Below are 27,089 nucleotides of genomic sequence, written 5' to 3'. Positions count from 1 at the left end.
TTAACCTTTTGGACGCCAATGACCGATATATATGCACCGTAGGTTCAACGCCAAATACCGATTAATCGGTCATAGACCACAGAGCAACATAGACCTACATGCATATAAATCTTTATAAATCTTTATAAATCTTTATTTGCAATAGATATAGTACTTACAGATCTTAGGTAGAGATATAGTATATACAGGTCCATATATCTAGACTTAAATAAGTCATGCAAATTTTACATTTTTAGCTTACTCGCTAAACTAACCTATGTTACATGCTCACATTATTAAAATATTCAGTGGTACTATAAAAGCATTTTTGTACCAGCCAAGTAAATAGTTTTTGCCTTAATTTTTTGAGGGGTAGTTCTCTTAATTGCTTTGGTAAATGATTGAATATCTTAATACACATGGCGTAACAATTTCTACCCCTCATTGCAGTGTGCATTTTTGGAAGCACGAGTCTATCCGGATATCGTGTGTTTATATTTACTACATCTCTTTTCTTTAAGAACATTTCATTGTGCAGCTTAACAAATATACACACTTCATAAATGTACAGTGAGTGTACTGTTAGTAAATTTAAGCTAACAAAATATTCCTTGCAGGATGTTGGTGTGTGAATGTTGGCTATTGCTCTTACACATTGCTTTTGCGCTAGAAAAGTACGATGAATTTGTACAGAATTTCCCCATATTAATATCCCGTATCGCAAATTGGACGCTACAAAACCATGGTATGCTCTTAAGGCGGTTTTTTTATCCGCTACTCTTGTTAGTCGCCATAGGACATATGCAAACCGATTAATTTTAGAGCAAACCTTGTCAACATGCTGTTTCCAACTACAATGATCATCCAGCACGAAGCCAAGAAAAGTAGTACTATCGCATTCTTTTAAATTGTGATCGTTATATGAAACAGTGAGATTCATCTTTCTCCCCCTTTGGTTGATAAATTGAATATACTTGGTTTTTTCGAGGTTCACTTGCAGATTATTAGCTTTAAGCCATTGTATTATGTCAATAATGGTATTATTAATTGATTCATTGTAGTTCTGACTATTATTATCCGGGATAACTACCGATATATCATCTGCAAATAATGTGCAATCGTAGTTAGTAATTAATGGCAAATCATTCACATAAAGTAAGAAAAGAAGAGGCCCTAAGATAGTCCCTTGTGGTACTCCTACTCTAATAAACTTCGTTTCTGATTTGAATTGCTCTTCTATGTTTTCGCAATTAACACTTGTGATTTCAACCATTTGACGTCGATTGGTGAGATAGCTTTCAATCCATTTCTGAACTACACCTCTTAAACCATATACTCCACATTTCTTCAGAAGGAGGTCATGAGAAACATGGTCGAATGCTTTGCTCATGTCGAAAAAAATGGACACTGTATTATTTCCTTCATCTACATTATTAATTATATTATTTATGACGTTAAATGCAGCTAAGGTGGTGGATTTTCCTTTTTGAAAGCCATGCTGTTGCATACTTAATACTTTGTATTTATTTATAAAATTCATTAATCTTTTGTGCATAGCTTTTTCTAGGACTTTGGCTAAGATTGGAATAAGTGTAATAGGTCTGTAATTATCTACCTTTACTTTGTCCCCTTTCTTGTAGATAGGCTTGACTATCGATAATTTTAGTTTATCTGGAAAAGTGCCTTGTTGGAATGTCAGATTGATTAGGTAAGATAACACAGGGGCTATTAAGTCACCGGTCGACTTGAGAACATCAGTTGGGATATCGTCATATCCAGCAGATCGAGTATTATTCAAATTCTTTATTAATTCTAACACCTCCTTCGAGCTTGTAGGCGAGAGGAACATATTTGTGTAGTTACTATTCAGAGGATAGTTATATTGTATCAAGTGAGAGCCAAGAGTAGCGTTATTTATAAAGAAATTGTTAAATGCGTTTGCTATATTGACGGGTCCCTCGATCACAGTGTTATTAACAATAATCCTATTAATATATTTTTTCTTATTTTTTAGTTTCCCCATATCCTTATTTATGATATTCCAACTGGTTTTGGTGACATTTTTAGAGCCGTAAATAGATGCTTTATTGTCTATTCGTCTTGATGTAGTTATGCATTTTTTAAGCAGGTTATTGTATTTATTATAGTTTAATTTATCTTGAGGTGTTTTACTTTTGTAATATAAGTATCTTAATCTACGTTTTGTTTTAAATGCATTTCTTATACCTTTCGTTATCCATTTTGTACTATTGCCAGAATATCTAACTTTGGCTATTGCAATCGGGAAGCATAAATTGAAAAGCAAGGCAAACGTGTCATAAAACTTGTTAAATGCAGTATCAACATTTGCTTCTGTATAAACCTCCCTCCAAGACAGGCTTTCAAGGCATTGATAAAACTTTTTTAAATTGTCACGATTGAAGTCTCGTCTTTTTATATATTTGTACGAGGGAGGAATATGCTTCTCGCGTACTGGTATTCGAAGTAACTGGCCAGTATCATGATCTGATAGACCCAAAGGAAGAACTTCACCTGTAGCATATGGCATGTTGGATATTATTTGATCAATACAAGTATTTAATCGTGTGGGTTTTGTAATATGAATATGAAAATTGTGATTTTGGATAATTCTCTGAAATTCATGAAGCGAATGTGTTGGCTGTAACAAATCAATATTGAAATCACCTGCAATAATGACGTTAGCTGCTTTCTTCTTAATTATTTGTAACAGACTATCTAGTTTTTTTAAAAATATTTCGGTGTTATAATTGGGGATTCTATAAACACAGATAATTATACAATTAAAGTCCAATATTTTAACTCCACAGACTTCAAAGTGATATTCAGTTTTAAGATCATTTAAAAAAGTAAGTGGTTTCATTTCTAAATACTCTCTACACAATATGCAAGTTCCACCTCTTCTTTTGTTTCTCGAAAAACAGTCTGCAAGTTTAAAGCCATTAATATTTACATTTGCCTCGTCTCCCAATTTTACAAAAGTCTCAGAGAGACAGATTAGATCTATATATTTCCCATCATTATCTAAATCATGTAGTGTTATTTCTATTAAATCTCTTTTGTTTAATAAACCTGCGATATTTTGGTGTAATAGTAAAAACGTATGGGATTTATTTGAAGCATTTGAAACTACATCATTGTTCTCGAAAAAAATCCTCTTCTGTTTGAGTGCTCGATGTGACAAAGTGATTATGCCTCACATTCGTTAAAGGTGAGCTACAATGTATTGTATGTTGATCATCATTGTATGGATAGTTATTAAATTTATCAATTTCAGCTATGTAGCTTTTCAGATCTTTGAATATTGTTCGCAAAGCATTATTATTTATAAAACCGGATGCTCTATCAAACATTTTACTCGAGTACGACAGATGTTTGTTACTATCTAGAATATATGCAAATTGATATTTGCACGCTTCAGTATACAATATGCTATTAAAAGATTCAACACGTTTATTAAACAGTGTGCCAAATTTGTGGAGTTTGAAGTTAGGCAAACTAATAATTACGTTAGTATGGTGGATTTGTTCTAGTTTTGATCTTAAATAACTAATGATTTTGTAGTAATTTACCGTATCCTTAAAGTCTACAGCACCAATTAATATCACGCAATAGTCAAGCATAGTAAAACCTTCAATTTTGGATTCCACTTCATGCAGCAAATGGTATATTCCGGCTTCTGTTTTGATGTAGTGGCATATGTCATCCGATTCGAAAGTGTGTTCCGCTGTTTGCAAAATCTTGTTGTTGGCGTTACTGCTAATAAAGCAAATTTTCCGTTTTTCTTTAATAATATTATATGTTTCCGTAATTTCTTCATTAACGTTTATTTCAGTAATACTTGAGTTGGTGATACTTGGATTCTTTTCTCGGGCGTCTGATGCAGTGGCGGTAACCGGAAAGACAAAGGGTTGTACTTCAGTTTCTGTTTCTAATGTTATGCCCTCGTGTTGGAAGCATTCCGGCGACGTGATTGGCGTGTCATCATCACTGTCCAGAACCTTTGATCTTTTAATTTGAAGCAGATTTTTCTTTAGAGGAGTGAGTCGTCTCGTCGGTACTTTATCTGTAAGTATTTTTTTATAGATCTCTGTTTTTTTCTGCTGATCTTCTAGTGCTCTTCGCAGTTCAACTATTTGTGTATTGAGGCTGTCGACTTCCTCATTTGCGCTAGCTAGCTGGGTAGTTAGAGAGCTAACTTCTGACTTTAACTCAGAAATCTGTAATGATTCCGATACTATTTTATTCGGGAGGCTGTGTGAGCTGATATCAAGATCTGTATCCCCTTGGGATTCTAATACGGACTCTGAATCTGATAGAACTTCATGTTCATGGGTTTTAGGTAAAGGTTTTCGCATTGTTATATTTTGGTGATCATGCGTTTCATAAATAGGCTTGTGTGTTCCAGGGCATTCACTCGTGGTCACCACAGAGATTTCCGGCGTTGATTGCAAATTTAATGAGTGATCCTTTTTTTCTTGATCTTTCTTAACTGCCACATTTTTAACTGACTTAATTGTAGTGGTTTCTTTCGTTTGTGTGTATTTTGGAGTAGTTTTAATACAATTTTTGCATTTCCATAATTTTCGATTTGCATTTGTCATAAGGTCATATCTCTTGTCGCTTGCCGTGCAATTAATGTGGAATGCAGAATTGCACAAAGAGCAACATAAATAATGTTTTTCTTTTATTTCATTTGTGCATGTTTTACATGAAATCATTTTTGGGTTTGTTTTCGACATTTTTAGTTTTTATATGCGTTCGTTCGTAGATCGGAACGTTATTTCTAATGTCTGTTTGACGTTTAATTGTTTTTGTAGGCTTGCAACACTATTCGTCTTGTCACGATTGACAAGTCGTGTGACCGATGAGGTGACAGTTTGTCGTATTAGTTGTTTGTCTAACCGTTAATTTCTTGTAAAATTTCTAAAAACTGGTTTTCTTCGAATATTCAAATAATGTTTAGTGTTCAACGGCTAAAGTGTTTCTCTTCATATGCATAAAGTTTAATTTCAGTTTTGACACTTCGGTGACGTGGCGTCTGGATACAACGCATAAGTCGCAATTTCCTTGTTTTCCACGGCTTCTAAGCAATAGCGACGTTACATGCTGACGTCACGATGTAATGCCAATTTGTTAGAAGCGTTTCTTCAGTAAAGTGGCGATGCCACACTTTGACCATTATTTGTGACTTTTGTATTGCTTTAAGACAATGGGTCCCATACAGACATTTGCTCCTTAAAACATACCTGATCGACTGATACCATTAATAAAAATGTGTGGAATACCCTATTGTACTATATTTTTCTTGCAGGCTTATCTCTATAACGCTCTGCAGCCGCCTCCAATCCATCGACGAAACCGATACAGAAGGCATCGCTGCCATCCATTCAATGTGCCGCTCGTGGTTCAACACTTGCGCGTCTTTGGCCTCATCACAACCACTGCAGTTAGAAACAATGCGAGCAGCAAGACGAGCGAGGGCCGCAGCGGTGTGTGGAGATGTCAGAAGAGCTGCTGCGACGCTATTGAGAGATCTCTGGTTTGCTCTGGGTAAGTAGAGTGACACAGATCTGATCCATAGACGATCCAACAATCCAATCGTAATGCCGCTCGTGGTTCAACACTTGCGCTTCTTTGGCCTCATCACAGCCACTGCAGTTAGAAACAATGCGAGCAGCAAGACGAGCGAGAGCCGCAGCGGTGTGTGGAGATGTCAGAAGAGCTGCTGCGACGCTATTGAGAGATCTCTGGTTTGCTCTGGGTAAGTAGAGTGACACAGATCTGATCCATAGACGATCCAACAATCCAATCGTAATGCCGCTCGTGGTTCAACACTTGCGCTTCTTTGGCCTCATCACAGCCACTGCAGTTAGAAACAATGCGAGCAGCAAGACGAGCGAGAGCCGCAGCGGTGTGTGGAGATGTCAGAAGAGCTGCTGCGACGCTATTGAGAGATCTCTGGTTTGCTCTGGGTAAGTAGAGTGACACAGATCTGATCCATAGACGACCCAACAATCCAATCGTAATGCCGCTCGTGGTTCAACACTTGCGCTTCTTTGGCCTCATCACAACCACTGCAGTTAGAAACAATGCGAGCAGCAAGACGAGCGAGGGCCGCAGCGGTGTGTGGAGATGTCAGGAGAGCTGCTGCGACGCTATTGAGAGATCTCTGGTTTGCTCTGGGTAAGTAGAGTGACACAGATCTGATCCATAGACGATCCAACAATCCAATCGTAATGCCGCTCGTGGTTCAACACTTGCGCTTCTTTGGCCTCATCACAACCACTGCAGTTAGAAACAATGCGAGCAGCAAGACGAGCGAGGGCCGCAGCGGTGTGTGGAGATGTCAGGAGAGCTGCTGCGACGCTATTGAGAGATCTCTGGTTTGCTCTGGGTAAGTAGAGTGACACAGATCTGATCCATAGACGATCCAACAATCCAATCGTAATGCCGCTCGTGGTTCAACACTTGCGCTTCTTTGGCCTCATCACAACCACTGCAGTTAGAAACAATGCGAGCAGCAAGACGAGCGAGGGCCGCAGCGGTGTGTGGAGATGTCAGGAGAGCTGCTGCGACGCTATTGAGAGATCTCTGGTTTGCTCTGGGTAAGTAGAGTGACACAGATCTGATCCATAGACGATCCAACAATCCAATCGTAATGCCGCTCGTGGTTCAACACTTGCGCTTCTTTGGCCTCATCACAACCACTGCAGTTAGAAACAATGCGAGCAGCAAGACGAGCGAGGGCCGCAGCGGTGTGTGGAGATGTCAGGAGAGCTGCTGCGACGCTATTGAGAGATCTCTGGTTTGCTCTGGGTAAGTAGAGTGACACAGATCTGATCCATAGACGATCCAACAATCCAATCGTAATGCCGCTCGTGGTTCAACACTTGCGCTTCTTTGGCCTCATCACAACCACTGCAGTTAGAAACAATGCGAGCAGCAAGACGAGCGAGGGCCGCAGCGGTGTGTGGAGATGTCAGGAGAGCTGCTGCGACACTACTGAGAGATCTCTGGTTTGCGTTGGGTAAGCTGAGGTTTTTTTACGGGTCTATTGTTTCCCATATAGTTTTAAGTCATAATGTATTGTTTGTCCACATTTTCGTTAGTCATAATTTGATTTTTCTCAGAAACGCGTAACTTTTCAGCTTTGCCATAAAGCAAACCTAACCTAACCTAATCTAATAACCTGAGGAAAATCCTGAACAGTTAACGGTTTCAGAATTATGACTAATGATAATATGACAATCATTACATTATGACTTTCAATAATTATGTCATACAAACTGAGCCCTTTTTTACACTTCGTCGGTGACAAACAAGCATACCGCCCGCCTGATGGTAGGCGGTTACCGTAGTCTATGGAGGCCTACTACGTGCGCGTTGCCGACCCTAACACTCCTCTCCCTCGTTGAGCTCTGGCAACCTTACTTACCGGCAGGAACACAACACTATGAGTAGGGTCTAGTGTTATTTGGCTGCGGTTTTCTGTAAGGTGGAGGTACTTCCCCAGTTGGGCTCTGCTCTAGATCTGGAATGACATCCGCTGTGCTGTGCCCTAAGCGAGACGACATTCACAGTGCACAATGCACATACCTCTCTTTTGGACGTAGTATAAGGACATACCCGGGAAAAGTAACTTACTCAATTACCTTCTAATCTTCACCGTTATATGTGGCGTTCCATTCCTAAATGGTCGCTTATGCTCCTTTGGAATTAGGCGTGGAAAGCCACAGATATTCTGGACTTTTAGAAACAAGTTGGACATGCAAGCTGGGGATAGTTTTCAAAACGTGTGAAATTTTTCCATGTAAATATTTCGCGATTTCGAAAAATTTCACATCAGCATACGTACGCTAACTTGGGACAGGAACACTAAATTAAATCTTACTTTTGTACCTAATTTACTGGGCAGTAAAAATTAAATAAATAAATACTTAGAGTTAGGCCAAGAAAAGATTGCAGAGGTTCTGACAGCACACGCAGTGCCAGTGTTTTTTTATTTATTATTATAGCCATTTATCTCCGATCCTTGGGTACAACGGTTATTAAATTGATGGTATCATTTATTTGTAAACTACAAAATGTCCCGTACATCGGTGTGCCTTTTGGCATAGGCCTCCTCCAACCTTCTCCATTGTACTCTGTCCTCTGCAACTCTGGACCAGTAATAGTCTAAGATACGTTATATATGGTCGACCTTCACCCATACGTCTGACGGATGAAACTTATATTTTATGAAAGAAAATATGTTCCTGAACATAAATAAATAGGGGTTGCCTAATGAAATATGGTCAAGGCTATTTTTAATAAATTATTGAAAATATTTTTTTTTTTCAAATTTCACCGATTTGTCTGACGAACGAAATAAGTTGCAATGGAAAGTATACAACTTCAACAACATGAATAAATTAGGTTGCCTATGTTTTTCCGGTCACTATTATGAGGTTGCCGTGTTTAAACAGGCGAGTTAAGGAAAATGATAAAATGATAAAGTGAATCATTCCGGAACTAATTATTTAGAAAGAAAAAAAAAAAGGGTTTTTCCTTCTAATTTTTGAACCATTCATCCAAAAATTATGATAAAAATCACAAAAATAGTGATTAATAAACACATTCGAAAGTAGTTAAAACAATCGTGATCAGTTGTCGTTTTTGAGTTATCGCTAAGTCTTTCCTTCTTATTTTCTTTAAAAGCCTGGCAACCCTTATTTCTGACCGGATTTTTGCAGGCAACCCTATACCATTGTATTCGCAATAAAATTACCATTATTTAGATATATAATTCAAGCGTCAGACAGATGGGTGCAATTATCTATTTTAACTCGCCTGTTTAAACACGGCAACCTCATAATAGTGACCGGAAAAACATAGGCAACCTAATTTATTCATGTTGTAGAAGTTGTATACTTTCCATTGCAACTTATTTCGTTCGTCAGACAAATCGGTGAAATTTGAAGAAAAAAAAATATTTTCAAAAATTTATTAAAAATAGCATTGACCATATTTCATTAGGCAACCCTATTTATTTATGTTCAGGAACATATTTTCTTTCATAAAATGTAAGTTTCATCCGTCAGACGTATGGGTGAAGGTCGACCATATATAACGTAAATCCTACTATAAGGCCCCAAGGTTAAGTGGACCCAGTGTTATTTATGCGTCGTATTTATTTCATAGAAGTTTGACGTTTAAAATAACACCTGCACTGCACTTCTTGAGAGTAATTCTATTTAATTTTCACAGGTGAGCACAAGCGCGCCTTCATCCCGTGTCTGGTCGGTCCGTTCCTCGAGGTCAGCTTCCTTGGTGACGAAGAGGTGCGGATTACTACCATCCCCCTGTTCTTTGATATGATGCAGACAGAGTACAACCATAGTGTCAGCACTGGGGATAGCTGTAAGTATACTCGAACCTAATGAAACGGGTCACTTTTTGTTTCAAATTCTATACAAATTGACTTGCAAATAGCGGAGCGGTTATATATTTTGTTGCTAGGTAATTATTTTTCAATCATAAATCGAGCACATGTCAGCTTTGGTCAGTGGTACGATGATTTGCTGAAGGGGAACTTTCGATGATTATACAAAGTTTTTTCTTTATAAAATATTATTTTATATGTATAACCTAAATAAGTTTTTGGTAAAAATTTCATTTTTGGTACAAGCTTTTATCGCTGACTGTACTTTTTTTTCCACAGGCAACTAATTAAATAATATTCATGGAAACAATTCTAATAATCCCAAACACAATTAGGTTGCGTTGTTTTATCACAGAGTTCCTATGACCACCTCCTGTCTCCATCATCAGATCAGCTCAATGGTACTATAATATTGCATTGTCACCTGACTTACATTATGTATGCAAATTTTCAGCTTCATTGGAAGTTGGGAAGTGGGTCAAATTTAACTTGCAAGATTTGACCCGTTCAAACATAGGTACATATTACATACATACATACTTACATAGGTACATTGCAAGTTAATAAAAAGCTTGTAAAAAAACATAATTTTTCCCTTTTTTACAGCGGAAAGCCCTCTAAAAGACTTAGAAAGCGAGCTAATAGATAAAATCGACGTGCTAGTGGAGCGCGGCAGCGGCGACGTGGCGTGGCGCGCGCGGTTCGTGTCGCTGTGCGGCGCGCTGTGCAAGGCGGCCGCGGGCGGCTTACGTGCTGCCGCCGCTGCACTGGTCGCGGCGGCGGCGCGGCAACTTGACACGCTCCTGCAGTACAGGTACAGTATACACGTCGTGTCGCTGTGCGGCGCGCTGTGCAAGGCGGCCGCGGGCGGCTTACGTGCTGCCGCCGCTGCACTGGTCGCGGCGGCGGCGCGGCAACTTGACACGCTCCTGCAGTACAGGTACAGTATACACGTCGTGTCGCTGTGCGGCGCGCTGTGCAAGGCGGCCGCGGGCGGCTTACGTGCTGCCGCCGCTGCACTGGTCGCGGCGGCGGCGCGGCAACTTGACACGCTCCTGCAGTACAGGTACAGTATACACGTCGTGTCGCTGTGCGGCGCGCTGTGCAAGGCGGCCGCGGGCGGCTTACGTGCTGCCGCCGCTGCACTGGTCGCGGCGGCGGCGCGGCAACTTGACACGCTCCTGCAGTACAGGTACAGTATACACGTCGTGTCGCTGTGCGGCGCGCTGTGCAAGGCGGCCGCGGGCGGCTTACGTGCTGCCGCCGCTGCACTGGTCGCGGCGGCGGCGCGGCAACTTGACACGCTCCTGCAGTACAGGTACAGTATACACGTCGTGTCGCTGTGCGGCGCGCTGTGCAAGGCGGCCGCGGGCGGCTTACGTGCTGCCGCCGCTGCACTGGTCGCGGCGGCGGCGCGGCAACTTGACACGCTCCTGCAGTACAGGTACAGTATACACGTCGTGTCGCTGTGCGGCGCGCTGTGCAAGGCGGCCGCGGGCGGCTTACGTGCTGCCGCCGCTGCACTGATCGCGGCGGCGGCGCGGCAACTTGACACGCTCCTGCAGTACAGGTACAGTATACACGTCGTGTCGCTGTGCGGCGCGCTGTGCAAGGCGGCCGCGGGCGGCTTACGTGCTGCCGCCGCTGCACTGGTCGCGGCGGCGGCGCGGCAACTTGACACGCTCCTGCAGTACAGGTACAGTATACACGTCGTGTCGCTGTGCGGCGCGCTGTGCAAGGCGGCCGCGGGCGGCTTACGTGCTGCCGCCGCTGCACTGGTCGCGGCGGCGGCGCGGCAACTTGACACGCTCCTGCAGTACAGGTACAGTATACACGTCGTGTCGCTGTGCGGCGCGCTGTGCAAGGCGGCCGCGGGTGGCTTACGTGCTGCCGCCGCTGCACTGGTCGCGGCGGCGGCGCGGCAACTTGACACGCTCCTGCAGTACAGGTACAGACTACTGGCCGCGGGCCAGGAACAGATTTCCATGACCAATCGCCTCCCGGGCGAAAACTCGTATAGTGGTTAAAAGCTATTTTTTTATTATTATTTATTTAGAAACAAACAGTCTTATAAAACAGATGAGTTTATAAGGTAAAATTCGTCGTCTGGACCCCTCAATATACCGTTCACATAAAAAGAATTTAAAGGATTCAAAAAAAGCTGTTAAGGTGGTTCGACTAGGTTACCCTAAGCTTAAACCCCGCTAGATGGCGTCACTTTTGCAAATTTTAAGGTTTTATTTTTTTGTGGAATAGTGTTGGTATCTGTATACTTAAAAGTATGTTTAGCGCACTCTTTACATAAATATTGAACTATTATAATAAACATTGAATACTTCATTAGTGCAAAAAACAGTTTTAAAGTCGACAGAGTGTTTCTGTCATGCTATTTCCTACTATTACTCACACATGCAAACAGTGTTTCCGTGATGCTTGTAGTAGACAATTTCATGCAGTGTAAGTATGCTGCAATGGCGTTGCGGTATGTTCGTGGAAATACGTGCAAGAGGATTCGGGTTCGAGACTGGTACGTCAGGGGTACTTTTTTTTGTCCTTTTTGTGTGATCTTACGTTTCTTATACCTTTTATTCTTCGAATTCTTGTCCGATTCCGATATAACCGAAATATATTTCAGTGATATCGGAAACGGCTCTAACGATTTCGATGAAATTTGCTGTAAGGGGTTCGATCTAGCTAGGTCTTATCTCTGGGAAAACGAGCATTTTTGAGTTTTTACTTATGTTTTCTTTTTCTCCCAGATATTCAGTATTATATTATATTCTGTTTTCTTTGATTTATATAAACAACACATAGTTCATGATCAGCAACGCAGGCTTCGTCAAGTGCTTACAACAATAAATCAGCTACAGGCTTCGTCAATCTTAAACACTAAATTAAACTAGGCCAAGTCCCCACTTCGGACCGTAGCCGGTTCAAAAGTCCCCATGACACTGGCAGCGTTGCCCCGTTGAATTGCCAAGGAGATCTGTTGGACCAGATACGATCCGGAGCGAGGATCGCCACCCCTTTCTCTTAGTCGCCGACCCAATTGCCACACAAACTCCTTAGCCTCCGCACCCCAAGATCCTGCAGTCTCCACCGCCACCGGTATGAACTCATACGTCGGTTCCAAGGCAGAGTACTTTATATGCTTCTGTTTGGCCGCATACTCCGCAGCCGAACCAGCAGTACTGATGGTGTGATTCAGATGGGACGGGGCAAAGGTGCTAACACACGTTGCGTCCCATAAGAGGCACCGGCCCTTCTGCCAAGGAACCAACGTAAGACCATCTGGCCTTTGCCGTCCGAACGGCACAAACCCGGAGGCTCCAGGACGCAGGGAACGCTGGCTGAGACCAAAGCCCTGCGAACTACCTCATTTATCGCGTGGTGACGCGAAAAACGACCAGCGCACCTCTGGCAACTAAGCCCATGGTGTCCGTCCTCCTGAACCATGGCTCCACATATACATCTATGCACCTCGCAAACCTTCGAACCCAACCGTAAGGCAGCCGCAATCCTTAAAGAATCATTATCCAGCAGCGTGCCTAACTGGGGGGAAGGTAATGCACGAAGCCATGCTCCTGACTCACACCTAGATGCGGCCTTGAGGCGCGCTAAATCAGAGCCGACTGCCTCGCTCAGCAAATCCGTAACCACCTTCTTACACAATATGTCATCCCAACCTCTTTGAGTGGCAGGATTGCTTGGCGGCTCAGTACCATGACAAATAGAGGACCACTTGAGATATGCTTCAGCAGCAAAAGGTATCTGGGGATTGCCACCATTGCAAGACAATATACGAGTGACTAGCCCCAAAGTCCCATGCGCTGAGGCAAGGAAAGCCACCACGCCTACCTCACGACACCGACGGATCCCAAGCCCACCATGACGCACCGGAAGAGCAGCCTGCGTCCACTGCGTCCCATTCAGATGCACATTTAAAATAGACTCTAACGCTAACTTCAGTGTGTCATCTAACTTCGCAACATCATCCTCAAACATCCAGGTGGGAGACGTTCTCAAAATGTACGTAATCCTAGGCATCGCGAAACAGTTCCGCAGAAGAACTAGCGAGACGTGCGCCGATAGATTGCTGAGGTGCGCCTGGGCTCTAACTAAAGCCAACCTCTTCTCCTCCAGAGCAGAACCGACTCCTTCTGGAAATATAGGCGCGCCCAATAGAGAAAATTCTGACCTCTGCAGGCAACGCACCAATATTGCCAGATATTGCCTCAAATCCTGGCAGGGTATCAAAATTGGCGGAATCGTAGCAGAAGAGCTCGCATTTGCCCGGATTTATCTCCAAACCGATCCCTTTCAACGCTGGCACAAGCTTGTTTACATCATCTAGAACTGTTTTTGGATCACCCCCAATCGTCCCATCATCCAAATACCACACGTTCAGGGGTGAGTCCAAAGATGTGATTACTTTCTGCATGACCAAGCAAAATATCAATGGACCTAAAGGGTCCCCCTGCTGGGCCCCAACACGCGAAGATATCAGGCTGTTGTTATATAGTAAATGGCTGTCAGAATGGTAGCACTGATAAAGGAACGGGTAAATTGACGGTACTTTGCCCATGACTTCATCAAGAATAGTGTCCCTCTCAACACTATTGAATGCATTCTTGATGTCAATTTTCAAAATAACCGCTCCTGTATCTCTATTCGTCATTGCGAATGCCCGAGTGGCATGGATCGCTGCTTCACAACCCTGAGCGGTACCAAAACCTATTTGAGTTGGCTGGAGATAATCGGCCATGGGTTCCCTAACAGCTCGACAACACAACTTAGCAGCTAGACGACGAATTGTGCACCCTATAGCAATTGGCCTTATCCCACCGTCTTTCTTGGTAAGGGCGCAAAGGGAAGCGCCATACAAATAAGGGCAAACGAGGGGATTAAGCGATCCCTTTAGAAGAAAATTACACAAGTTGGTTAAGGACTCTAGCAGCCGGGGCCCGTTACTACCCGCCGCAGAAGACGTAAGTTCTTTGAGATGCTGCGGACGCAAGCCATCCAAACCCGAAGCAGACCCGTTGTAAAAGGAACCTAACGCCTCCCCCACTTCTGCTGGCGTCACCGATAAGGAAGGGCTCGAAACATCGGGTTCCGGCGGAAACACTAGAGGCCTGGACGGTGACGGATGTTTGTCACGAAGGGATGCCACAGTTTCATCGTTAGAGGGAGCCAGCGAAGAGTCAGACAGAAGGAGCCGGACGGCGCCTCGCAAATCGCCATCGTGCACCTTGGCCTCTATGCTCTTACACAAAGACCTTGGCGTCCTTGATCCCCGCGACGAGTCCTCCGGGAAGTATAGCAATACGCTATCCACCAGTATCTATCAGTATTATTAATAAATTAGTTTATAACGTTTTATAAAAATATGTGACGTTTTGAACTAATAGGTAGCACATTGTCGGTTGTCGATTAGGTTGATTTCATTTTGAAGCTTTATGGAAATATGACAACAATAAGTAGGTACCCGTTTGGTTGAAAACGCCACATATATTGAAAACCTGACTTTCACAAATCTCACCTTTTTGGGTTCTTCCAACTCAGAAAGGATGGAGAATACTGACGATTCTTAGTAGCACTAGCCCAAGGAAGTCCAGGTTTGTAAGTGTCAGGTATCAGTTTTTTTTAAAGCGCTAAATATAGTTCTACAAGTAAAGCAATCCCTTACTGCCCAGCCTCTATAGTATTTTTCAAACTAGAAGGGTACGATGATAGATTTCATCTCCATACAATTTATAACCTATTAATGCCAAATGTTGCAAAATTATATTGAATTGAGATCTATCATCGTACCCTTGCAGTTTGAAATAGTTATTTACGATACAAGTGCGGAAAAGAGAAAATTCGAAACGAGTGGCGACAGATTAAAACACGACCGCAGAGAGTGTTTTAAATCGACACGAGTTGCGAATTACCTATTCGCACGTGTATCGTACAACGTTTTACAGTACATATGGCCCTTTAAACTTTCGACATATGCATGAAAAGTGCTCTTTACGCACTAGGGCGAGAAAGTTGCACCATATGTACTGTAAAATACTTTTTAGTACATATGGTGCTACATATACGTTACCGCCCTAGTGCGGTAATTAGTACAATACGTGCATATGTCGAAAATGTAAAGGGCCATAATTATGTACTGTAAAACGTTGTACAATACACGTGCGAAAAGGTAATTCGCAACTCGTGTCGATTAAAACACTTCCTTCGGTCGTGTTTCAATTTATCGCCACTCGTTGCCAATTTCCTACTTTTCGCACTTGTATCGTAATGTACTAATAATAAAGTAGTAATTGTAGAATAAAATAAAAACTTTTTTATATATATTTTTTTTTGGATTCAAGTAGGTACAGTTAGTAACAACATTGCATGGCCTTCTAATTATAACTAGAATAGAAATATAGAAATAGAAAACGGGATATTTATCATGTTTATTTATATTATTTATTTCTCGATATTTTGGCCGGTCTTGCAAGACCAGTCGTTGTGGAGATCCCTGGGGAGGCCTATGTCCAGCAGTGGATGTCTTGTTGGTGTAGATGGATTCACACAACAAATGAAATAACATTTTTTCATATTTGTTATCCGTAGTTGTCCCTGTACCTGTAAGAAAAATAATATCATGATAGCACAAAATCTCTAATGTTATAGGAAGAAAGATGATGCAACAATATGGATTCTAATAAAGTTATCATTTACTTACCTAGTAATAATTGTGTTTTTCATTCATAGACAAAATTCCATAATTTTCATCCCCAGGAAATGTTTTATTTTACTTTATTGCAGTGAGGATGTCCTGATTTTTTCTGGCTAATGAAGGAAAACATTTTATTTCCAAGAATGCCTCTTCATTTTGCACAATACCTAAAAAAACCTAGAGTTAGTGACACATTGACTATTCGGCAACCAAAACAGTAATAATTACATTATATAGGTATTGTTCACTGCTTATATTACGGAAGAAGTGAGAATTATTTTCTAAAAAGATCGGCACGAGAAAATTACAATGTACAATGAAGGAATGAAACTGTACCTACCTTACGAAACTTCACCATCATGAATTCCGCTTCAATTGAGTCTGAATTTTTCTGGATTTTCGCGGACCAGAACACCGATGATTTTTGTAACTTGATTTAGACGTTGCTATCATTTTCAGTTTATACAAACAAATTGATGTCACAATAAACATGACCCTATGTGTCAGTGTCAACACTGTCAAATAAAAATGCACTAAACATGACGGCACTGCAAATCCTGCCAGGTCGGCCAGGCAACGTCGCCAACGTCACAGAGTGGCAACGCCGCACGCAACGTATTTGTACACGACATTTGTGACACACACATACGTAAAATTGATGAAAAAATTACGTTGATTTATGTATGATTTCTGTATGAAACAAAGTTTTTCTATTAATTTAGCGCAAACGAATATTCGAAAGTAGATAAATGAGCAAATATTTGTGTAGTAATAGTGTGTAGTGCCTTAATTAAAGCAGATTGAATTTTGTATGAAAATCGAACCACCTTAAAGTCGCTCAATTTCCGCCACGGTCTGAATATGTCAGAGAATAGCACACACCGTCGTAGTCTAGGGCCACTAGATACACGACGTGTTTATATAGACCAAATGTTTCTGTATAAACTCTTAAATGGCCTTACTGATTCTTCCACTCTTCTTGAAAAAATTGTCTTTAAATTGCCTCGTATTCCCACGCGCCACCCCCAAACATTCCATATCGATTTTTGTAGATCTAATTTCGCCAAAAATACTTTTTTTAGACGAGACTGTCATGATTACAATGTTAATTTCATAAATCTAGATATCTTTTCATTGTCTTTCGGTAAATATAGTAGTGGTCTGCGGAGCTTACTTTTTCCATAGCAGTCTTTGCTTTAAAAAAAAAAAAATTGTAATTGTTCTATAGTCTTATGTAACGTATGTATGTTTGTAAGCATGTTTGATACTTAGGTACTTTATTAGTTGTGTATCCAATTGTTACTTCTGTGTATCTTCCTATTTATAGGCAGTGCCGAACAAGCCCTGTTTCTACTTGTTATCAATATCAGTATGTTATAATTAATGGAACTATAGGTCTTATTGTATATCTGCAAGTTTAAACTTATCTGTATGTGACTGTTTGTTTCCTAAATAAATTAAAAAAAAAAAAATCTAGTAGTAGACCTATAGTTTCCTATATGTAAACGAATATTAATAAAAACTTATTACTAAGTACAAATGACATGCATATTGTACATAATAGTCCGACAAGAAATTGTAGAAAATTATTAAGAAGAAGATGGCAACAATTTAGTACGGAGATTTTTATTTTTTTTTATTTTTTGGCTATGTATGATGAACCCTCGTGAACGTCAGCTGCCGCTCCGTTGGTGGGTTCAGGAATGGCAGCAAATAGTCTATAAAAAAATTTTGTCATAGCCTCCCGCTTGATAAATATTATAGGACATTTTTTTTTTATAGGACATTTTTACACAGTCACAAATTGACTAAGCCCCACGGTAAGCTCAAGAAGGCTTGTGTTGTAGGTACTCAGACAACGATATATATAATATACCTATAAATACTTAAATACATAGAAAACAACCATGACTCAGGAACAAATATCTGTGCTCATCGCACAAATAAATGCCCTTACCGGGATTCGAACCCAGGACCATCGGCTTCACAGGCAGGGTCACTACCCACTAGGCCAGACCGGTCGTCAAAATACTTTGTCAGATGATAGTTTAGATGTTATTGTAAATAAACAAAATCGTCAGCCGATTGTATCGCTATGGAAAGACCGTCAGCTGGTCACGTGAACATGTAAAAAAGAAAATTCTTTTCAGTCATCGGCGTCATCGCCTTCCGTTTGATACTTTGTCAGATAATAGTTTAGATGCCATTGTTAATAAAACAAATCGTCAGCCGGTTGTATCGCGGTGGAAAGACCGTGTTACGCGTTTCGGTGGCTGCCATTACTCAACCCACCGACGGAGCGGCAGCTGACGTTCACGAGGGTTTATCATTCATAGCCGTTAACCGCTGTACGGGTTTTCGCCCGGGAGGCAATGACTGACGAAATTTGCGCCTGGCTCGCGGTCTATACACAGACACCGGTTTCCAAGCAAGGGGGCACCAGGTCACCACACATATGTGCAACTTTACCTTCAAATTACTACGATTGGAGCAGCAGAACTGAGTTGTATTCGAAACCATTTTATACTATAACAGCCCAAGTACACCCATAAAAATTATTTTTTGCAAATAATTCTAAATTAACTTAACTAACTTAGCTGCTTCACTCACGTATTTTTAGTCACTCGCGCGACAAGTTAGTTAAGTTAATATGTCTCACGATAGTTTAAATTCGATTAATTTTAATTTACGCGAGGAATGACCGTCAATAGGGGGTGTTAATACAATGTTCTGCCGCCAGGGTGTAGCACTAGCACATATTGTAAACCATAGAGTAACTTGTATACATACTGTGCCTTTAACGGTATTTAGACAAGTTTTCACTATGCATTGATGCATCCAGCCGGTTTGTTTACAGAGAGCCTATCGCGAAACACGAAAATCGAAATTTCATTATCTACCTCTCTATCGCTCGATTACGCGAGAGTGACAGAGAGGCAGAGATAACGAAATTTCGATTTTCGTGTATCGCGGTAGAGTTTGTGTAAGAGCTTTGCGTAATGTTTCCTATTGTGGGCGAACTGAAATAAACGGTCGCGCTCAGGTAGTAAATTTGGCAGCGTTCAAATATTGCGTAAAGCAATTTTCGAAGATATTTGACCCCCCCTCTCCCCGTGTATCGCGCCGTAACGTTTTCGTGTATCCGAATTTCATTTATCAAAGGTTCATTTGACCGAACGCATTTTTCAGTGCCCTGTCATCGTATATACATTAATATTCTTTATCCTAATGTATTGTTTCCTAGTCCTTCATGTAGCATAATACCATACAAACATTCTTTATTGCTCACCAATAACAAAAGAAACAGTACATACAAACTATGGTAGACCACAGGCAATCTTATAGCGGCTAAAGAGTCTCTTCCAGACAATCTACCATACCATGTCATTTATGTCTTTATTTTATTGCAGAGCGGCGGCTCTTAAATCAGCGATATCACATAGAATGCTTCTCACAACCAAAGTACTACATTTCTACGAACAAATCGAGAGGCCACATATGTATATACGGTAAGTTTATGCGAAAGCATTTAGGCCTGTGCACACCGGGTGCGTGTGCGTTGTAATACACAGATCATTATGAGAGACGGCACACCGCTTGCGCGACGTGTGCGTGCGCGGCTCAAACTTTTTGCGATCGCGCATGAGCACGTCTACGCACACGCAGCCGGTGTGCTCTGGCCTTTTAATCCCCCCAACTCATATCTCTACAATTTAATCTCTAAGTTCGTTTTTGGCTGACCAAAACACGTGGCTTTCGGGTGATTAAGACATGCGAATTTGCCTTTGGGGCCACCTTGTATAATTAGGAACAAATTTAAATCATTACAATAATTGTTTATCATTGAAACTCCTAAAAAACTGTTTTCTCTTTTTTTTATATTTATTGTACACATATATTTCTTTTTTCTTCCCAGCTACGTGCACAAACTTTGCGACATGCACCGGTCATGTCACCAATGGGCGGAAGCGGGTCTGACACTAAGGTTACATGCCAGACTATTATCATGGTTGCCTGCTCCCATTGACCAACCGACACAGCCACAAACTACAAGCGAAAGAGATCTTAAGGTAATTTTAATTAAGGGAAGGAGACAAAAAAAAAACCTTTATGTGACATGCGCCGATCAACTAATATGGTTAGATCTTAAGGTAATTTTAATTAAGGGAAGGTGAAAAAAAAAAACTTTATGTGACATGCGCCGATCAACTAATATGGTGGTAAGTTTAGGTCTGGTGTCTGGTCTTCGGCTTTCGGCCTCGCTTATTAACATACTTCTGAGCACGAGTCCAAGCTCTGGTCTCTTGTCACCCGGCCTTTGGCATCGCATGAAAGGACCAGACCTTCAGCCCAGACCTCACACCTTTATAACCCACTTTACCAAAAGTTCACGTCCAAACACCAAACTGCGCTCTCCTAGCCTTTTGAACAGTACGAATTTCTACCGTCCAATTCTCCCTCAATTGCTTAAAGGTTAACTGGAAGAGATCCCTGAAAGGGATAAGTTCGCCTTTGTACTAATTATGTATGTTATTTTTCCTGTTTTGTTTCGATTTTTGTACAATAAAGTGTTTTATTACTACTACTACTACTTATGTAACTTATGTAGCGCGCTTCGAGCGAGGCCGAAGGCAAAAGGCCGCGTTCAGACTATATTTACAAAAGATGTCTCACGTAATCAATTGCGGCTGCATCGTTGATACTACCCATTTTTTTATTACAAACTCACGTGACGATAAAAATAGAACTAAAGAACAAACCCTCTATTTCAGTACTTTAAAAGAACCACAATTTGTATTTGTGAAACATAGTCCAGCAAAGACAGCAAAAGCCTTCACTAATAAGTACATTTGGTTTCAGGAAATGTTGTACCACGAAGTGGCAGATCTGCTCGATCAGGGCCACCAGTGGGAGGTCGCTGTGGAGGTTATTAAGGAGCTGGTTGAAGTGTACGAAGCGGAGGTATGTAGTTATAGACACACTGGATAAATAGAACACTCTTTACTTTACACTTTAACACATTAAGGGTCGGTTGCACCAAACTGTTTGTCATGGTTAAAGAGTTTGCTTTTTATTGTATGGAAAGTTTCATAGTAAACCGCCGCGGCACGCCGGGTGACGTTAATCAGTCTGTCAAGTGCGGATAGTGCAACTGGCACTTACTGCCAGCGACCCGTTACGGTTCTTTGTTCGTAGGCTTTTCGCTACAAAACGGCAAAAACATGTTATGAGCTACGCTCGTAGCTCGCGCTGACAGTGAATGTGTTAATAAAATAACTACTAAGCAATTATTACTCGGTGACTAGCCACGACAACGGAAACTGATTCTTTCGGGCATTCTCGGCTCCGTTCGGCTCACAACTTGACGTCCCTTTGCGTGTACGACCACAGATAAGATAATGACCTGAATTTTGACAACCCTAAATAGCCGAAAGGGATAGTACAACACATAAGAAAGGGACAGCATGATTCGGCCCTGAATCGCTGTCAAACTTCGGTTTTGTAGGAAGTTTATTTTCTGTACTAATACTTATTCTGTATGTGGTAGCATAAAATTAAAAACTTACGTTCGTCACTGTAGACAAGATATGAGTGAAGTGCTGTTTTTTTTTTTCTTATTATTATAAGTATCTTCGCGGAGCCCCAACAGAGGCTTTGCCCTAGGGGTCCGCGGACCACACTTTGAAAATGGCTGTTTTAGGAAGATTCCATAGTGGCGAATCGTACGACAAAAGAAACTGTTTTGGCTAGCAGACAAGTACCCTATGTTTTTCTATTTCAGGCACTGGGCTACGCACCATTAGCGGACCTGCACTCACGCTTGGCCGCTTTCTACACAGCGATGATGCGAACAGTTCGCTCACACCCGGGGTACTTCCGGGTAGTATACTTTGGCAAAGGCTTCCCGGACCATCTCAGGGTTCCACATGTTAGTATAACTCCTACGCGTATATCTATACACTGTTTATATAAAAAAAAACATTTATTTCAGGTCTTAAAATCCCATATTTAATCACATTACAAAATATAAAATAAAAATGAAAAAAAAAAAATGTTTTTAAAAGTCTGTTAATTTCAAGGGTGCATTCCTGAGCTTAAATTAAGTTACTTTCTCAAAGACAACTGTATTCTAATTAAGTCCATTTTGGAGATAACTAATAATCTATCTTTACCTAAAAGGCCCCTACGAGCGTGTAGTACGATGTAATCTAATGTTGCTATTCGCGTCAAAGCACCAGGCGTGGCTCACTCCGTGATTTCGTCGCGTCGCTACAAGTACATGCGGCCCGCACCAATTTTGGTGTCTAGCCATAGTAGTTGCCGCGAATGCTACGGAATGGACGCCTGCTCGCGCTTGCGCCACCTAGCGGTTATATCTGTCGTAATAGACGCGTTTTATTAGAGAGTGAATCTTCTGTACCTAGTCCTAGTAGTGTCCTAGTAGTACTAATAAATTTGGGACCTCTCCCTTTAAGTACTTATATCATGTTATGTTTAATCTATTAATCTGAGGGATAAACATCACTACACTTTATAAAATAAAATCCCCCTCCGCGTCTGTCTGTGTGTATGTATGTTCGCGATAAACTCAAAAACTCGAACGGATCATGCGGATTTCACCTATCAATAGAGTGATTCTTGAGGTTTTGTGTTACACGTGCGAAGTCAGGGCGGTTCGCTAGTTTCAAATCACAACCCTCAATTAACCTGTTTAGTGTTAATTTTCGTAGGGCTTCGTATACCGCGGCAACGAGTACGAGCAGCTCGGGGACTTCAAGGAGCGCCTCCTGGACGAGTGGCCCGACGCCGAAGTTCTGCCAAAATTGGACCCGCCGGGGGAGGAGATCACTGAGGCTGAGGGGCAGTGTATCCTTTTTTATGGAAAAAAACAGTACAGACATAATGGAGATGTATTACAGTTATGAAAAATATTTTAGTTTACTTTCGTCAAGTCAAATCGTCGATCGTCAGCCAGTACTGTAGTTGTATTATAGGCGATTGACGATTCTCGAAACAAATTGAAGCCGAAATATGTCGAGCGGTGATTGATTTGTACCAGAATGACTTTTTTTAAAGAATTGTATTAAACAGTTTTGGGGCACTCCTTCAAGTGTCGTTTACGAAAGCTAAATATTTATTTCTAATAATAGAAGGCGATTTTTGTTCGATGAGTGTATTAGTAATCATGAACAGAGTTAAACCTTTATTCTCACAAAAATGGTACGTGTGATTTTCTTACGGAAACTTAGCGAATATTAGAAGAATATATTTTGAAATAGTCTAATTTTCCTTATAACGTAAATCAGATTTACAAATAAACGCCGTGGAGCCAGTAATGGGCGACAAACTAAAGCGGTTATCCGGCAAACCGATATCGGGCCAGATCCTACAGTACTACAAACATAATCACGTCAACAAGTTCATATTCTCAAGACCATTCCACAGACCGGGTAAGTAGATTTAAGATTTTACATACTGTGACCAGGCCCCAATTTCACCACGGTGACAGGTGCGACAATTGTAAAACATCAATGTTGCTGACGTCACAGGCATCCATGGGCTACGGTTACCGCTTACCATCGGGCGGGCTGTATTCCTGTTTGCCACCATCATTGTAATATTTAAAAAAAAAACTTTATTATATCGGCAAAAAACAGGTACGTTTATGACGATGATGATGACAATTGTCACAAGATTTATAAGAATTTTCGGTAATTCTTGACAGGAAATAAGTTCTGTGTCGGAATTTTGCGACAATTGTCGTGTTTCTTGTGACAATTGTCATTAGCATCGCAAAATAAGTACTTATTTATTGGCGATATAATGGAGTTTTATTATTATTAACATGTTGGTGGCAAACAAGCACACAGCCCGTTCGATGGTAAGCGGTTACCGTAGCCGATGGAGGCATGTGACGTCAGTAATAGTGATTTCGACAATTGTCGCACCTGTCACCGTGGTGAAATTGGGGCCAGGGGACTGTTCCTCAAAAGCTTGTAGCTTGTAATACAAGTGGAAGTTCCTTTCTAACAAAAGCTGTCAAAAAGTGACATCCGCTTGTATTACAAGTTACAAGCTTTTGAGAAATAAAATACCATGTCTGAAGAGAATAACCTGTCCTCTTAAAAGAAACTTAAGTTTTCTGTCATCTGCCATCAAATATAAACATACTTATAACAAATAAAATATAAACACACTCAAACATATTATTGCGCTTTTATTGGTTTATAGATAAGTCTTATAGTGACATATCATTTTGACTTAGAGTAGCTGATTTTACTGATTTGTAATCTAGCATATTGCCCCATAGTATAATTCCATACCGTATCCACGATCAAACATAGCCATGATTCGCCATGTTTATCACCTCTTTATTGCTTTATTAACTATGTAAAATAATTTTGAACGTGTATAAAGCTATTTACCTGATATTTGTTTTACATGTTGTTGTTTTTTTAAACAGAGGAGCAACTGGAGGGATCTAAAGACGATCTTTCTGTCAACGAGTTCGCTACGAGGTGGCTTGAGCGGACGGAGTTGGAAATCAGTGATATGCTGCCTGGTGAGTTTTGACAGTCATAATTTTACAGTAGTGTTAACTTTAATTACTAACCCCTTGTTTGTACCTAATGGACAGATTGTGATTGTTGTTTTTTTTTTTTGTATACGGTATCTACGCGCCATAATCATATAAAAACGAAAAAATAAAATCGGCTAAGTGCGAGTCGGACTCGCGCACGAAGGGTTCCGTACCATTACGAAAAAAAACAGCAAAAAAATCACGTTTGTTGTATGGGAGCCCCATTTAAATATTTATATTCTATTTTTAGTATTTGTTGTTATAGCGGCAACAGAAATACATCATCTGTGAAAATTTCAACTGTCTAGCTATCACGGTTCATGAGATACAGCCTGGTGACAGACAGACAGACAGACGGACAGCGGAGTCTTAGTAATAGGGTCCCGTTTTTACCCTTTGGGTAAGTATAAAATACCTGTGACAGAAGACCCAAAGTATGTGGCATATGTGGCAATTCATCAGAGAAGGGTCCACGTGCATAAGGAGTCTTTAGGCATGGACCGCCACATATGTCTATTACAAGCACCATATTATTGGGCGGCGTATTTTAAATATTTACTATTCATTATCTGTTTAGGTAGGTAAAACATTCGTATATAATAACATTCGCAGTTCAAGCTTTTCTATTTTTAGGGTTCCGTACCTAAAGGGTTAAAACGGGACCCTATTACTAAGACTTCGCTGTCCGTCTGTAACGAGGCTGTATCTCATGAACCGTGATAGCTGGACAGTTGAAATTTTCACAGATGTATTTGTTGTAACAACAAATACTAGAAACAGAATAAAATAAATATTTAAGTGGGTCTCCCATACAACAAACGTGATTTTTTTGCCGTTTTTTGCGTACGGAACCCTTCGTCCGCGAGTCCGACTCGCACTTGGCCGTTTTTTTTGTACTCGCACAGTTAAAGTTTTATCTTTAACGAAATATTTTTACATACATACATACATATAATCACGCCTATTTCCCGGAGGATTTCCACTTGCTACGATCCTGACATATCTCTTTCGCTTCCTTCACTTTCATAACATTCCTCATACACGCTCGCCGGTTTAGGGTGCTCTTGACCTGGCCTTTCTTCAGGATTTCCCCGATCTGATCAGAGAAAGTCCGCCGAGGTCTGCCCCTTCCAACTCCCGTTTCTAGCTCTCCCTTATACACTCTCTTTGTTAGCCTTCTTTCACTCATTCTTTCCACGTGTCCAAACCATCTCAACATACCTTTCTCAATTTTTGTCACTACATCTTCGCTCAGTCCACACTTTTCCCTTATCACACTGTTCCTAATTCTATCTTGTAATCTCACACCACACACACTTCTCAACGCTCTCATTTCCACTGCATTCACTTGGCTCTGATGCCTCTTCTGCCATACCCAACTTTCGCAACCATACATAAGTGTAGGCACCAGCACCTCTCTATGCACAGCCAACCGTGCCTTTTGCGACACCTTCTGGCTGTTCATAAAAGCGTTAAGTGCCCCATTCACGCGATTTCCAGCACTTACTCTCCTTTCAATAAATATTTTTACTTTGCAGGAATCCTAAGATGGTTCCCAGTAGTAAAGCAGCGAACATTCTGGGTGTCACCAGTCGAGGCTGCAGTGGAGGCGTTAAGAGACGCGAATCGAGCCTTAAAACAATTGATACTAGAAGCGCGAGCCAGTGATGCCCCGCTGCAACCACTCACCATGCGACTTAGCGGTAAGATGAAGCATTCCATCGTTACGTAAGGGACATTCGGAACCATTTTTCCGACTTTCCGAGCCTGTTTCTTTTTTGGGTTGCCTTTTTAGGGTTCCGTACCCAAAGGGCAAAAACGGGACCCTATTACTAAGACTCCGCTGTCCGTCTGTCCGTCTGACCGTCTGTCCCTCTGTCTGTCACCAGGCTGTATCTCACGAACCGTGATAGCTAGTCAGTTGAAATTTTCACAGATGATATATTTCTGTTGCCGCTATAACAACAAATACCAAAAAGTACGGAATCCCCGGAGCGCGAGTCCGACTCGCACTTGGCCGGTTTTTTTTATAGTGTAATATTGGTATCATCTTAAAGCTGCTTGTTGTCTTAATAAACTGTTTAATCTACTTTTACTATAATACGCAAGTCGACACAGTAATTCGGAATTAAAGCAAATATTTCGTAAGCGATTCGCATGCAAAATACGCCGATACTTTGTCCTACACTTAGACATTGCATAAATAAAGAATTTTGTTAAAAAAAAAACTAGATGAAAAATAAAAGCTTACCGTTTTCATGGAACTCTCCTGAGGCAGAACAGCGAAAGCATACAGTGGCGGCTAGCGGCATTTGCATACTAATTTTGGTAATATCTAAAAAACGGCTCTAGCGATTTCGATAAAATTT

The 27,089-nt window shown here is 41.2% G+C and overlaps 1 protein-coding gene across 1 annotated transcript in view; it reads left to right on the top strand.

Moving 5' to 3' along the window:
- LOC134750691 (dedicator of cytokinesis protein 1) overlaps nt 1–27,089 on the top strand; it is a 114,842-nt gene that overhangs the window by 70,954 nt on the left and 16,799 nt on the right. The window contains exons 22-32 of the mRNA XM_063685927.1: nt 5,312–5,550; nt 9,247–9,399; nt 10,028–10,235; nt 19,550–19,648; nt 20,056–20,209; nt 21,000–21,101; nt 21,922–22,068; nt 22,871–23,006; nt 23,447–23,590; nt 24,604–24,702; nt 26,259–26,423. Coding sequence (XP_063541997.1) covers nt 5,312–5,550; nt 9,247–9,399; nt 10,028–10,235; nt 19,550–19,648; nt 20,056–20,209; nt 21,000–21,101; nt 21,922–22,068; nt 22,871–23,006; nt 23,447–23,590; nt 24,604–24,702; nt 26,259–26,423 — 1,646 coding nt within the window. The remainder of the gene's footprint in view (nt 1–5,311; nt 5,551–9,246; nt 9,400–10,027; nt 10,236–19,549; nt 19,649–20,055; nt 20,210–20,999; nt 21,102–21,921; nt 22,069–22,870; nt 23,007–23,446; nt 23,591–24,603; nt 24,703–26,258; nt 26,424–27,089) is intronic.

This window comes from Cydia strobilella, chromosome 20 (assembly GCF_947568885.1).
Source record: "Cydia strobilella chromosome 20, ilCydStro3.1, whole genome shotgun sequence".
NCBI lineage: Eukaryota > Metazoa > Arthropoda > Insecta > Lepidoptera > Tortricidae > Cydia > Cydia strobilella.
Note: the sequence above shows the minus strand (reverse complement) of the source record. Positions and strands in the feature narration are given on the sequence as shown.